We start from the raw sequence: 15,584 nt of genomic DNA, 5'->3' as shown, positions 1-15,584 counted from the left end.
TGAAAAGCTGCTGTTAGCAGTTTTAAGAAAAAGTGCAAATTAAAAAGTGGAGCATACTTTTGGGATGAGCTGAAATTTATTGCATAATTTATTGCATTAGCAATGCAATAAAACTATTTGATTTTGATTACTAGTTTATTGGTTACAATAATTATTTTCATATGAGTCTCTCATTTTGTTTATTATAAAGCAACTTGCCGGAAAATGAGTTATATTATGGTGCTTTATTCGTTGATGATATCAACCGAGTGTGGTCAAAGTTGTGATTGTGTAATAATAATCAAGGCATATATCACACTCGTAAGCATGTGCTATGGTCGATTTGCGCAACATCTGTGGTTGGTTCTTTTTTGTGTGCGTGTGCTATGTGTTTTTATGATTATGACAATGATAATTCTATTGAAACTTAACGCTGGCTTCTGTTTTTGTGCAACAACTGCAAAAATGCGTTGGCGACACATGCTGCAGATTGCCAAGGCTTCCCCCTTCCCTTCCACTTGTCGTGCCACAGATCGTACGACAATGTCGCTGGAATGGCGCTCATTTAGTGCTAGATACACAAACGATTCGAGCTGAAAATTGCTTGACACAGTTGTTGCATAGCTCAGGTTCTGGGTTGTGGTGTCACTGTGCCCCTTTTGTCCTTGTCATTTCCACGCGAAAAACGAAACGAAACGAAAAAGTAAACAAAAAGTCAGGCAGCAAGCAGCAAGTAGCAGGCAGCTCAAACAGCAGTCAGCTGGGGCAACAAAAGGAGTCGCTATGGCCATAAAATGACAGAGCAAATGCCTGCCGCCACCCAGCCCTAATGACACTGATGCGTTTTTGATGATGCCACTGACTCGAATAGCTGCCTCGCTTGTCTGCTTACAAGCCGCCTGTTGGCCTCCCTTCCCCAACCCAACCCTGCCTGCGTTTTTCCTAATTGAATGTTTTTGCGGGTAAAACTCACTTTGTGTCTCGGCTTGTAGCTTGTCTGTGGTACAACGTTGCGTATGTGCAATGTGCAGGCAACAGTCGAGGTAGTCAAATAAGCAAGGAAGTAAGCAAGCAAGCAAGCGAGCGAGCAAGCAAAGTTGTTTAAAATTTTTGGCATGCGCAATTAACGTGTCCAAAATTAATAATAATGGCATTAATCATGTAGAGCAACGAGCAGCATTCGCTGTCCTTGGTTGTCAACAACATTAATTATGCTGCTGATGTTATTATCCTGCTGCGCAGCATCCTGTCCTGTAGATGTCGCAGTAAACGTCGCTCCTGCTGTCGCTGTCGCTCTTGTTGTCGCTGTTGTTGTTGTACGTGGCCGTTCGTGCGCCAATTTCTGTGCTACGTTTTATGATACGCACTCTCATATTTCATGCCCTTGCAAGCGCGCATTTTTGAATACACAAATTAAAGATACCCGTGCGAAAAGCGCTCCACATTTCCCCGCTCTTCTGCTTCTTCTTCTTCCACTTGTCATTTGACTGCGCGGCAGTTGCGTGTCCATATAATTAATGTGCGAGTCTCCGCACGTTAATCGATAAGCACTCAATTAGCAGGCCTTAAAGGCTTAGACTATATGTATGTATATGCTGCCCTCGCTGCCGTTCTGTCGCTGCTATAAACGAGTTTTCCCTCTAAGCTCTGGAAAAATATTGCGTGCTGCATCCTCGAGTGTTGAACTTGGGCTAGACCAACGCCAACACTTTCAGCTGACCAGCTGCGGGTGCAAATTGATTCAATGAGCTTAATTGTGCTGACATTTTCATGTTCAATCGATCGATCAATGAATGTGTGTGTGCACTTGTGTGTGTGTGTGTGTGAAGTGTGGATAGCAGCAGCAATATGATATGTTTCATGCTCCAATGTAATGATAGAGCTGCCTTCTCTCTCCCTCTCTCTCTCTCTCGCTCTGCTCACTCAGCTGGCATAAGCCTAATTTATGCCGCTTCATGGGGCGGGGAATTGAATATGACAACTTTATAGAGTTTACTTTATTATAATCGCATAAAGTATTTGCCGTGCTGCGTCGACCAAACGAGCTGGGGACCTGGTGGCATGCCACCTGGACCTGGTCCAGGTGAATTTGTTTTTGTTGTTGTTATTTTTGTTATTGCTGTATGCCTCCGCCTTCATTGTTAGTAGTGCACGCGCCTGTCTCATGCATCTTTCATTGGCCCAACAATGTCGTTAATGTGCCAGGCAGCTGCCTCCTGCCTCAGCCAGCAAGTTTATGCAACAGATTTATGGAAGCGCAGCTACGTGGCATAACTAACAAGAAGAGAGTGCGAGAGAAAGAGCGGCTAGAAATTACAGCACAGGCCAGCTGACGGCATTCCCAGCACAGTTGTTAACTAGCACCACACAAATTGGCTTTGCATTTGGAGCAACTTAGTAATGATTGCCAAGTAAATGCTATGAACTTGCAGCTAGCAACCAGCTGTCGACACTGCAACTTGCAACTTTACTCTACGACACACTCAGCGACAGTTTTGCAAGTTGTTGCTGCTGCCGATTGCATTAGTTACTTGACTCTGTCTCTGTAAGTTCTCTTGGGTTGCTGACCCAGTGCAGTGCAAAGTTTTGCCATCTTAATTAAATGAAACGCGATGCAGGCAACTGAATCTAACACGATGCCATAGTGCATTATTATTCATGCAACAATTGAGCGGCAACAACTGAAAAATGTTTACTTTGCTGGTCAGCAAGAGAGTGAACTTTATAAATCACTAGAGCATAATATTGTTACTCCCTTTGTGTGATGAGCACAACTCAATTACTTAAGGACATTGCTAGTTTGTACCTTGAATTCCTTTGCCCCATTCAGTAAAGAAAGTAAGTAGTTCCGCTCTGCCAATAACTTCCTTCATTACCAACTAGATGAGCGCTCTGAATGTTTCCGTTCAAGTGTGTTTCCCTGTGATTTCTCACAATAGCCACAGGACACATGCTTGTAAGGATGTGTAATACGAGCAGTTCCTCTTTTTGCCAACGGAAATGAAAGTAGCTCAGTTGTTTATTGCACATTCCAGTGGAAAATTAGTTTTGTTCTATGCATTTACAAAACTTTCAACCGTTTGTCTCTCCTTCAGTCAGACAGAGCGTCTGTTTGTCTGTCGGTAATTGACAACTATAACAATGCCGTAATTGCCTTTTAGTGTTAACTTAATGCATAATTAATTATTTGCCAGCCGTCAAGGAAATCAAGAGCTTCGCTGAGCCGTGCTAAAAGTTCTGCACTGCATATAAATTATATAATGACGACCTCGCTAAATAAATTGTCCATGCGAACGAGTTACTTGCGAACTGCGAGTTGCGAATTGTGAATTGAGGTTTTCGGTTCGATGCCCCCCACACAGAAGAAACTGTTGTGAGAAAATGTAGGCATGTAATAAAAGGAATCTTGCAAAATTATATTATGTTAAATTATTGTTATAAATAGAGTAAAAATTAAAATATTATCTACAATATTTTTGCTAAGTAATCCGAGCAAATCTGTCGATACCCTTCACATAATAATATATTATTTGCAAAGTAATAGGCTAATATAAAATAATTTCAGCCCATTTAAATTACACCTCCTAGCACTCTTCAAATTACAGGGTATGCGCAAGTAATTTACCATTTAGCTGGACGTCAAAAGCTGAGCTAAATCTAGTGCAAAATATAAATTATAAATTATGAATTACAGCGAACTGTACACAATGTAAGTGGGCAATCACAGTTAACCAAGTGTAATTACTGGCCAACAGGCGAAGGCATTCTGCAGACTTTTGAGGCTTGGGTGATTTAAATGGTACACAACTACAACTACAACTACTTTTATGATGTTATGGCACTAGCATTACGTTTCTAGACTCGTATTGTTTTTGTTGAGTAGTTTTCCATGTTAGACATTTTCATGGCTTTCAGTTGCATTCATTTTCTGTGATTCGAATCGGGCCTTTTGTTTGGCTTTTCAATTTTGATGCAAACGAACTTTAAAGGATTTGCTGTTGCAACATGCAAACGATTCTGTAATTTTCCAGCAACCAAATAGCACAATTTCTGTTCGCTGTGGGAAAATGGTTTTTTCATTTGTGTGGCTGCATTTTGATTCCCAGCGTTGAAGCAAAAATCTTTTATTGTTTTTTTTTCCTTGCCGTTGTTCGCCCCCAATGTGAATGGGGCGTATTGCAATGCATAAATTATGCAGAAAATTCTGTTCTTTATTAAAATCGCAGCGTCGTAACCAAAACGATACGTTCATACTTATAATCGACCAGAGACTGAAGAAATCATCAATACGTGTTTAAAAGCAGTATTGCCACAGAATTCATATCAAATAAAACATGTGGATAATATAGAGACTTTCTACAAGTTGTATGCAATCAATATGAATACTATGAAATACTGTTAAATTGTGAATTGACTGCCCTAAATAATAGTTTTTGCAGGGTAATCAAACTATAACAAATTACTGCTCTATTGTGAGATACTCTCTAACCATTTTCAATAAAAGTAATTATTGCAGTATTACACTAATAATATACCAATTGCGGTATTAGACTTTTAATACCAAAAAATACAATACTTAAATATACCGAAGGTAATTTTTGGTATATTCAGATCTAGGTATTTTGATGGAGAAACTAACAGGCGGTTGTTCAATAAGTTGCCTTCTACTGCCTACATACAAACATTTCCAATAAGCACAAAGTTGTAATACTTTTCAACCTTATGGGTAGCTGATATAAAACTAGGCCTATCTAGTGTACAAATTAATAAAATATTATAGCTCAAAATTATCGGAAGCATAGATTGTTCGGTATTGAAGCTGTCAGCAGCGTAATCAATGACAAGTTCCGGGAAAAATTGGGTATTTTCATTACTGAAAATGTTGCTGATAAGCTATATCATATCGTTGTATTATCATTAAAGATGCAATGGCCGGGTATAAGCAGTCTGGTTTGGTTCGTTGGCGACTGAGCATTATGAATTCGCCATTGAGTTTAAGGGGCTTTAAATCTCTTAGTCTCTGTTGTTTCGGCATGTTCATTTTCATTTGTGTTGCATATCGAAATGTTAGCTCGAAATTATATTACACAGAAATAAGCAGAGATGTTGATAAGACTAGTGATCAAAGACTAGCCACAATAAGTAACTCTTTACCCCTTTATTATGTGGAGAGCAGTCGGTGCAAGATTCCATATATTGATCCATTTGCAGCGGATGTAATAGAGATATACAGGCCGCAAGTGTTTGAGAAGTGCAGCAATGAATCGGATCTGGTCCGACCTATATACGATGTGAACAGTGGACATTATGTGCTGCATATCAACAGCAGCGTCGTGTCACAAATGCTCAATTCCAGTGAAATACAATTAAAGTGCTACTATCAAGAAATTAAACGCAATGATAGAGAGGTGCCACTTATGTAAGAGTCTAGTGTATATATTTAATAATCTTATTTATTTTTCTTTAGCATTCTAATAATTTAATTGTATTTTCTTCTATACATTACATGATAAATATTGTAAAATATTTATCTATTTAATTTTGTTTAGCATACTTTAAATTTATTTTCTTCCATATATTACATGATCTCCCCTAAAGCAATCTTTTTAAATTGATGTCGCCTGTGTATTTCGAAGATGGATTTCAAGTACCGCTTTCAGTGCATGCCATGTTGTTGAATTGCCACATGTTAGGAAATGAATCGAGCATACTACAAGTCGATGGATACGCTTTGGTTCAGAATTTGCCTGCAGCAGTAGCAGGAGGTCCTGCGGGACCACCAAAGGGGGAAAAAACGAAAGTTAGTAACACCAGTGCCTCCTATAGGAGCCGGACCTCAAGCACCTGATATGGACGAGGACGAATTGGCCGAACTTTTAGGATTTGCTGGAACTGACGAGTCTACGGCAAAGAATTCAGAACGTCGAAAAGCTAGTGTCATAATGTTTGGCATTGACACAATGTCCAGTGTGAATGTTAGACGCATGATGCCTAACACATTAAAGTTTCTGAAACAGCCCGGTTGGTATGAGATGCAGGGCTACAATAAAGTAAGATCACACTTTTTAAATGCTACAGACTTGGTGACTAAATCTATGATAGGTGGCGGATAACACATTTCCCAATTTATTGGCAGTGCTCAGCGGTTATTCGACGACGACAGCGAAGCAGAAGGTCTGCAATATTGATGTCAAAGGATGCTTAGACAAGTTTCCCTTCATTTGGAAATATTTGAAGAAAGCAGGTTATTTGACAGCTTATGCAGAAGATGCAAGCTATATAAACACATTTACACTGAGGAGACCGGGATTTGAACATCTGCTTTTTATGCAGGCATTTGAAAGAAAATTGCAAAGTTGGAAATGTGCGAATTGCACAATGGATTATTGCTATGGAAGACGTTTGCAGAGTAGCTACGTCTTTGATTACATGAGAGAATATGCAAGTCGATATGTAGCCAAGCGACCTGTTTGGGGACTCTTCTGGTCGAGCAGCTTTACACACGATGACTTCTTGTTGGCCTCTAAGATGGACAACTATATTCTTCAGTACTTCAAGGACTTTGAGGCAGATGGAGTGTTGGCTGAAAACATTGTGATCTTTTTTCTCTGATCATGGTTCACGCTTTGGAGAATTGAGGAGTTTGAGCAGCGGGTTCTTGGAGTCACGACTGCCCATGTTGTTCATCTATTTGCCGCCTTGGTTTCGAGCTCAATACCCAGAATATGCAGCGGCTTTGGAGCTTAATCGTAATCGCCTGACATCGAATTATGATTTGCACAACACGCTTAAGCATATTATAGAACTTGGCACTGCGCCAAATGCGACTTCATTGCCAAGGTCAGCGAGTTGTGCCACATGTCAGTCGCTCTTTTATCCAATCAAAGAGCAACGATCTTGTGCAGATGCCGCGATTCCAAATCACTTTTGCACCTGCGAGCCATACAAGTCCATCAAATACACGTGGACAGATCGTATGACAGAACTTGTGGTTGAGCACATTAACGAATATCTATGGGCCAAAAATCTTGGTAATTTATGCGCGAATCTCACTTTAAAGTATGTAGAAAATGCAAAGGTTAAAATTGGTCTTGATATGGAATTTCCCAAACCAGCATCCGAAATGAAGAAGGCTCAGTATCAGATTACATTTATAGTCAAAGAGAATGATGCGATATTTTTCGCAACTGTAGTTTATAATAATGTACTCGATGTTGTGGACGTAGATGTCGAGACAATAAATCGTTTGAATAGCTATAGTAAAGACTCATTCTGCGTTGACGACAGAATGGCTCAATTATTCTGCATCTGCCAAATATAGTTGCCAATTTAATACAAATTACTTCTACGATAAAAGAATGATAAAGAGAAAAAGTAACCTAACCGTATTATAAAATAGAGTGCAAAGAAATCACACATTTGTTAACTGAATTTGTACACTTGCTGATTGATAAATCAGAAATCAGAAAATCCGACTTAAGTCGCAAAGAAGATTCGCTTCATTTTTTTATCCCCAGCTCGTTAAATATTGGCACACATGTCCTACGTAATAAATATCTGTGGAATTAAGGTCCAAACCACAGCAGAATTTGTTGTTGTATCTTTTTTTTGCTTGCCATCCTTATATTTTGTGCTGTCAACGCATTATGTAATTATTTATGAAATTATGAGAAATGGCGCAACGCGTTTTAGCTACGTTTTTTTTTTTTCTGAGCCTTTTGAGAACGTGTTGTGGCACATTTAATGGTTGTCCTTGCAACATTAGCGGGCACGAGTGATGATATACAAATAGTAGCGGGGCTGTTGACAAAGCGCTGACAACATACACACAGACATGAGAGGCAGGACATGGACGTGGCTGGCACGTGAGTTGCCCCAGTGCATCGTTAAAGATTTATTTTGAAATTCCAATGGGTAACCAGAGAACAACGCGCCAAGCGTCGCCGCATCGCGTAATTGTGCACTTTAAATTGTAGACTGGAGCGGAGGGCGGAGCGGGGACGGAGCTGTTGTCTTGCCGTCAGTTTTGCTTACTTTTATGGTAATAATTTCAGTCAACGGAAACGGAAATGTAAAAAACGTGTTGCCAGGAAGTCATAATTCAGCTTAGACAAACGACAGATAGCCGACAGACGGGGGAAGAAGGGAGGAGGATGGAGGACGGAGGACGGAGCGTGGAACGTAAAACGAGGCAGACCGCAACACATGCAATGCTTTGTCAGCTGTTGTTGTTGTGATTGCTACTGCTTGTTGCTGTTGCTGCTGAAGGACTACATCGCATTAATGTGGTTTTACAACATGCCGAGGCATAAAAAATGAGAAATTGCTGCCACACATGCGGCAACTCACGCTGTGTTCTTGTCTGTCTGTGTGTTGCAAGTTAAATCACAGCTCTCGGGGTGGCAGGCAACAATATAGTCGAAATTAGCGCAAAATGAATAATAAATGTGGCCCCAATAAAATGCAAAACAAAAGCGAGCGAGCCACAGCCAACAGCAACAGTAAACACAGCAAAGTTCAAAGCGTTGCTCAAAAGGTCAGCCAAGTGTCCGCTGCCCAAGTAGATGGAGATTTATGTTTAATTAAATGCCACTACACAGAGAGACGGCATAAAGTTTTTATAGTTGTCGATTTCCGGAAATGTAGCAAAGTTCTCTTCATACCCAAAATAAATACCAAGTAAAAATATGCTAGATGAGTGTGCTTCAATGTTCAAAAATAATGTGCGCAACTTTCAAGTGCTTTATCACGTATACGTACGAGTATTCATAGACAGACCTACTTGTTTTTATTGCACTTGAGTTCAAAACACTAGCGTTGATTGCTAAGAAAAATATGCAAAATATGCTCATAATGAGGGTGGGACAAAAATATGCATATGTCGTAGAATGCGAAAGTTGTCACGAATATGTTTCAAACGAAAATCAAAATGGAAATTAATAAGCATAAAGTAAATAAACAACTGACTCCACAGCAGAACAATAAAATTGTATTAAATTCAAAATGAATTAAGTAAATATTTGCAAATGATAGTGCAGAGTCTGTTTCACTTTCTCTTGCTCTATAAAACGAGCACATTGCCCGCAAGAAATATTATGATTACGAGGGTGGGCTGATAAATAGTCGGCATAACAAAGAAAAATTTTTTTAAATTCGTAAATATTTTATTTGATTAGTGTTTTCTATTAGCTGATTACTGTGAAAGTTTCATGCGGTTTTATCAACACTGGTAATTTTGGCGGGACTTTTAGCGCATTCACTTTTGCATTGTCGTCAACATGAATAAAATCGAATATCGTGCTGTCATAAGATTTCTGTTTTTAAAGAAATCCAACGACGATATTAAAAATGAGTTAGACAAAGTTTATAAGGATTCAGCTCCATCGTTTTCAACAATAAAATATTGGACTGCTAAATTTAAACGTGGGCGGACAAGCATTTTGACGATGATCGATGATTTTGACGATGACCCGGGTCGTCCTAGAGAGGTGACAACACCAGAAATTGTGGATAAAGTCCATGGAATGATATTGGATGATCGCCGAATCAAGCTGCGAGAGATTGCAAATGCTCTAAATATTTCTCGGGAACGTGTTGGAAACATTTTACACGAATTTTACACATGAGAAAGCTTTCGTCAATATGGGTGCCGCGATTGCTCACAATGGAAAATAGGCGCAACCCATGTCGCCATGTCGAAATTGTGTGAATTGCACTACGAAATTCTACCCCATCCACCCTATTCTCCAGATTTAGCGCCCTGTGACTATTACATATTTCCAAACTTAAAAAATGGCTTGGGGTAAGAAATTTCATTCAAATGAACAGGTAATATGTGAAAAACGCCTATTTTGAGGACCTGGACAAATCCTATTTTATGGAAGGTATTGGGAAACTGGAGGATCGGTGGTCCAAGTGCATACGTCTAAAAAGAGATTATGTTAAGAAATAAAAAGCAAAATTAAAAAAAGTATTTTCTTTGTAATGCCGACTATTTATCAGCCCACCCTCGTATAATGCTGGCTGCTTGAAAATGATCTCTGGGATTGTGATGCATGTTTAATAAATAATTAAATTACTTTGCTTAATGCTTATCGCTGACTTGGGTACGTCTGCGCTTCCCTTTGTGTGGATGCTGAGTTATGAACCATAAAGAACTTGCAACTTTTTTTGTTGTTGTTTGTTTGGGGGCACACTCTGTGGTTCATTGTATAAAGCATAGTCGAAACGACGACGCTTTATGCGCGGCTCAAGTATTAATCCCTAGCTGTGTTTTGCAGCTGCCACAAATACCGAAATCTTTCAACAAGCATGGGGCAAATCTTTTAAAGTCACAGCGTGCCACAGCCACCTCCAATGAGGGAGTAGGAGAGAAGAGAAGATGCTTGGTGTTGGTTGCCACTGTTGATGATGATGATGCTAGCGCTGCGACTTCTGCTGCTGCTGCTGGCAATTATCACAACATCGTGTCGCAGTCATCGTCCTTGCTATTCCCCACTAACAATAATACCCCAGCCGAAGGAACAGTGTTCAACAAAATGCTGCAGCCAATCAGACAAACAGACCGTTGCGCCCCACAACGCCCATTTTTAATGTTCGCAACTTGACAGCGGGGTCTGAGACTGTGTGTGTGTTGTGGGTCTGTTTCTTGGTCTGCGTTTTGCCTCGTGGGTCCGCCTTGGGAGGGGGGATGTATTGGTATTGGAATGTGCTGTGCAACTGCTTGAATTGTCTTGTACATATTTACACTGGGCAACAACAGTAAATTGACATAAAAACCAAATTGTCCATAAAAATGTATTTCCCTTTAGCCAGCAAAGATCTCCCCTAACATGTTTTCCTTCCTTCTGTTCATTTTTTTTTCTGTTCTGTGCCTTGCCGCTTATCGATAAAGTTCAACGGCTGGGACTGCAAACAGTTAGCGTGTGGCAAAAGAAGGAGAAGAGCAGCAGCAGCAGCAGGAGCAGCAGCTAGCCATTGGCAGCACTTCGCTGCCAGAATTAGTTTCCTGCGCCAAGCCAAGCCCCCAATGGACTAACCCAACTCCGCTTCCGTCAACAATTTAATCAGTTCATCGCCATTGCCGCAAATCCTTAGCTAAAGGCTTTCTGTAACATTTTATTTGATTCGTTTTTTTTTTTTTGTCGCTTGTCGCTTGTTTATTTGTGCAGACCCTTTGGGCTTTATGTTTCGTAGATATTCGCACAAAATAACTTGGTTTTAGTTGACTTTTTATTGATTGCCAGCTACAGGAAATTAAAAGGCAAACCTTCTAGTCGAGCCGAGTAAGCATATTATACAAAGTAGTTTTCCCCCTAAAGTCTAATGCTAATGCTTAGACAATAATTGAGGCAATTGTTGTAAATCTATTTACTAATAGGCAAACACATTTTCTGTGCGCCACTTTAGGGGCCGAAACTTCAGCCGCACTATTGATTTATACTGCTATGCAATTATTACTAATAATTATACAAGTAAAATAGAGTGAGAGAGTGTCTCTATTTATCTTCATTAGCTTGTTCATAAGAGATAACTACAGCACAGCGGTAATTGAAACGTATCGAATGCAAAAACAGATGCCACATCAGCTGCCACTTGTTTTCGCTTGAAACATCCTTTTTTTTTTGTGGTTTTTAATGGTCTTCTGTGTGTGTGTGTCCCTTATCAAACACCCTCGCATCGACAACGAGAAGAGATGCAAAGACTTGGGGACACGTTCACAGAGACAGACACCGACACCGACACCGACACCGACACATACGCACATTGACTTTGAATGAGTTTTTAATAACATTGTCAGCGTCAGCTCGTGCGATGACCACAACCGCGACCTCCAGGGATCTGGGATCTGGGAGTTGACTCTCCGCCGCTCACACACACTCATACACACGTTAGAGGCCGACCAGGGGGACCAACAAGAACAAAACAATATCATAGTGTGCGCGTGTGTATGTGTGTGTGTGAGTTGGCTATTTTTTGTTTGTTTATGCCACGCCAGGCGCACATGTAAGCACGGACCTGGCCAATGTTTGCTTAACGCCTCGCGTTGTGCTTTCCCAGTCCACCATCCGCTTTTGTCCAACTTATTGAAAATGTCGCGTATGCGTCCAACCGGGCTTATAGTAGCCTGTTGTGATTTTATTGTCGCTGCGACAGCAGTAAAAGCAAAACAGGCGCAAAAACTCAAACAAGCTGAGCCAACTTTCTGTTACACAAAATGCGCGTTGATAATAGGCGTGATATGATATCAACTATATATAGTCTGTTGTGACAGCTGCAACCTGCGACAACAATTTATGAGTACTTTCAGTGGCTGTGCCAAATTAGTAGTTTCATACATGAGACGAATTCAAAAGCCAGGCTGTGGCCCTTGGGCTCGAGCTCAACACTTTGGCTTATTCATGTTTGCATGTGAATTCATCATTCAGTGGCATGCAGGATGTGCTCAGACTGACTGCAGATAAAGGCTACGTGTGTGTATGTAAAAACAAAAAAAAAAAAAAAACAAAAGCAAGCAAAGAAAGTGAAAAAAGGAATAAAGTAAGGCAAACAAAAGAAAGGCTGCCAAAAACAAATAATCCGTTTGCTGCTTCAGCATGTGCTACTGGTGTTGATGTTGATATTTGTGCTCGTCGTGTTGCTGTTTGTGTTTTTCTTTCTTTCTTTCCTTCACGCACACATAGACTGTTGCAGGCTCCTCTTATCTGCTCTCGCTGACTGGCTGACTGACGTGCTGACTGCCTGACTGGCTGCTGCATTTGCTTTTTGTCTGTTTACTTGCTGTTGCCATCAACCAGCCGCAACATGTTGAGCTGCAAAGTAATATGTTATAACAAAAGGCCAAGCACGGACGCAGCACTGATTGTGGCAGACACAGAGGCCGAGACTAAGAAGAAGAGGGAGGCGGAGGCGGAGACGTTGACAGTGCGTCAGTTGTTGCTGCTAGTCAAGCAGCAAGAGGCTTAAAAACTCATTGACACGTTCAACGTTGCAACACTTTTCGTTTCTCTAAGCCATTTCTTTGGCACGTTGTCTAACGTTGTCTCTTCTCTCTCTGTCCCTCTTTTTATCCATCTCTGTCCCTCTCTGTCTTTCGGTTGCCTACTTGCGTTTGCTTTTCTTGGCTCTCTGTTTTTACGCTCGGACTAATGTCAATACACGTAGCTGTTGGCTTTTTGCACTCTACCATGTTACATGTCGTGTCGTATACGTAATATTTTTATATCTACCATGAACATGTAGCAAAATCTTGTATTCAATTCAGACGCAACAGTGCGTATGAGTAATTTTGAATGCGCGTTTAATTGCATTCGCAATTGCAATTTGCTAGTCCAACCAAATCACAAATCTAATTTGCATAAGAGCACAATGACAACAAATATCAAATAATATTAATAATTCAATTAACACTTCCACATCAACTAATGGACTCATGTGACTCACTCATTCACTCTGCATATGTATATATGTGTGGATGTAAAGTCTGAGCAAAGTTCAAACAATTGCATTGTCCAATTTTATGGTATTCAAATCCTCTTACGAATGCGAGAGTATATATTTTATACATTTTCCATTTTATGGCAACAAAAGCCCAAGGGCTATGCAGGGCAGATTGCTAGACTGACAAACTTGCAGACACCTGTGTGTTGTGTGTGCGAGTCGCTGCAAAGCTCTTGACAAAAGAAAATAGTTGAAATATTTTATAGAATAAAAGTCTTACAGCTTTGCTTTTGTCAGCTCAAAAAGCAATCACATGAAAGCATTTTCTCTACGTTTTTCATTTTTCATTTCATTTTTGCTATTTTGGTGTAAATAGACGGCATTTTATGAATAATTATTAAATGTATAGATGATGTTTGTTGTCTCGGCGGGTCAGTTCTTTAATGCTTATAAATTATGAAAAACCCATAATCAATTTGTCCGTCTTGTTGTATACTAATCTATATGAAAATTCGAAAATTGCTTGTGACACGCAACCAAAGCAATAAAATGTCAGCCTTTGGAGGTCATTTCCAGGCAGGTGCAGCACCCAGGTTCCATGTTCTGGTCAACATCAAAAAAACAAAAAACCAAGAAACTTTGCCAAACATCACAACTTTAAGGAGCAGGATAAGCAGAAATTAATGCCCCGTTCGATTTGTTACATTAATCTCGGCGCCTCATTCAATTTCAGGCTCGAGTTACCTTTGCTGATTTTAGCTGGTAGTGGCTACAATTGCCATTGCTGTTGCAATTAAGTTACGGCCAATCATTCATTAGGCCAAAGTCGAAGCACTCATTAAAGTTTTGTAATCGCAACACAACTTTCTAATGCCACAAAAGCCAAGCAAATGTCGCTTTTAATTATGTGCCTTGCCAGGGATTGAGCAGCACTGTGAAAGGCAGTCTATACGTCAGCCAGTCAGTTAGTCCGCCAGTCCTTCCCTTCGTCCGTCCATCAGGTAGCCATTTAGCACCTCGACGCACGTCAGATTGTGTATGTGGCACGAACCGCGGCCCAGCCCCAAGCTGGCCACACCCAATGTCAATGCAAAGACTGAATGGCGCGCTGGGGCGCGCTCAAGGCTACAGCCAAATGGTTTTCACTAACCAGCCAAGCGTCTGACTGACTGACTGACTAACTGACTAACTGACTGGCCGACTCACTGATTGAGTGACTGGCTGACTGATCGACAGTAGCGAGCTGTGGTTGAGCTGGCGCCAGCGTATTTTTAAAACGACCTTCGTGTAAATCAAATGCAAAGTTTTCCTGCAGCCAGCGATACGCGTTTGCGTCTCATTAAAGGTCAAAGCCGATTTTGCGGCACCTTCTGTCTCGAGTATTATGCTGCCCCATTTGGTTGTGGATTGCTTGGTCTTGTTCTAGTTGCTGTTGCTGTTCTTTTTTGCTTTTTTTTTTTTTGTTTTGTTTTTATTGTTGTTTGTGTTGTTGTTGCGCTATTGTGCGCTCAATAAACATAATTAGCATTTTGGCACTCGACGTGGCCGGGCAACTAATGAATGAATGTGCTGAAACGTGCTCCACACGTATTTCATATGCAAAGTGAGCTGCTACAGTTTATTAAAAATGCAAAAAGAGCTTAACTATTTGGTTGTAAAGCTGACAGCCAGGTTAGTCGAAAGTCTGCAGGGCAAATAAATAAACAGACGCACCAACGCCGCACAACACCGCACCGCATCGCATCGCACACACAACAGCAACACTTCAGCAACATGCATACAAGTGTCACTTGTGTGTAGCACACACTCCACACTCTCAACTTGCCAACACTTGCAAATTGCCAAGTGAACAAGCACATGGCGTATACGTATTATGTCCTTTCTATGGCGCACACTGTGGCAGTTACTGTTCCTGCTCCAGCTGCTGTTCTTGCTGCTCTGGCTGCTCCTGCTGATGTTGCTGTCGTTTGCCAGGCACAGGCTCTGTGCGTCTGTGGCCGCACCGCAGTGTGTAATTAAATATTTTACAGGCAATCTACATTCTTGAGATAAACTCAACTTTATATGTGGCTGCCAACAACAGCAACAGCACAGCAGCAGCAGCAGCAGCAGCCACAAACGGCAAGGACAATGGGGAAAAGATGCGAAAATTGTATGCCCAAACA

At 40.8% G+C, this 15,584-nt stretch overlaps 2 protein-coding genes across 2 annotated transcripts in view; one reads left to right on the top strand and one right to left on the bottom strand.

Moving 5' to 3' along the window:
• The window catches only part of LOC133837069 (probable muscarinic acetylcholine receptor gar-1), a 101,019-nt gene that overhangs the window by 12,324 nt on the left and 73,111 nt on the right, over positions 1–15,584 (bottom strand).
• Positions 5,557–6,591, top strand: LOC133836712 (uncharacterized). The gene is made up of 2 exons (XM_062267303.1): positions 5,557–6,029; positions 6,082–6,591. Exons 1-2 carry the CDS (start codon positions 5,829–5,831, stop codon positions 6,589–6,591), a joined length of 711 nt encoding a protein of 236 aa, XP_062123287.1. The 5' UTR covers positions 5,557–5,828.

The sequence above is a fragment of the Drosophila sulfurigaster genome, chromosome 2R (assembly GCF_023558435.1).
Source record: "Drosophila sulfurigaster albostrigata strain 15112-1811.04 chromosome 2R, ASM2355843v2, whole genome shotgun sequence".
Classification (NCBI taxonomy): domain Eukaryota; kingdom Metazoa; phylum Arthropoda; class Insecta; order Diptera; family Drosophilidae; genus Drosophila; species Drosophila sulfurigaster.
This window is presented reverse-complemented; position numbering and strand designations above follow the sequence as displayed.

Excerpts from the sequence above, each read along its gene's own strand:
- LOC133836712 (XM_062267303.1), top strand. The coding sequence starts at position 5,829 with ATGGACGAGGACGAATTGGCCGAACTTTTAGGATTTGCTGGAACTGAC. Across the intron at positions 6,030-6,081 it reads AGATGCAGGGCTACAATAAA|GTGGCGGATAACACATTTCC; the intron begins GTAAGATCACAC and ends AATCTATGATAG.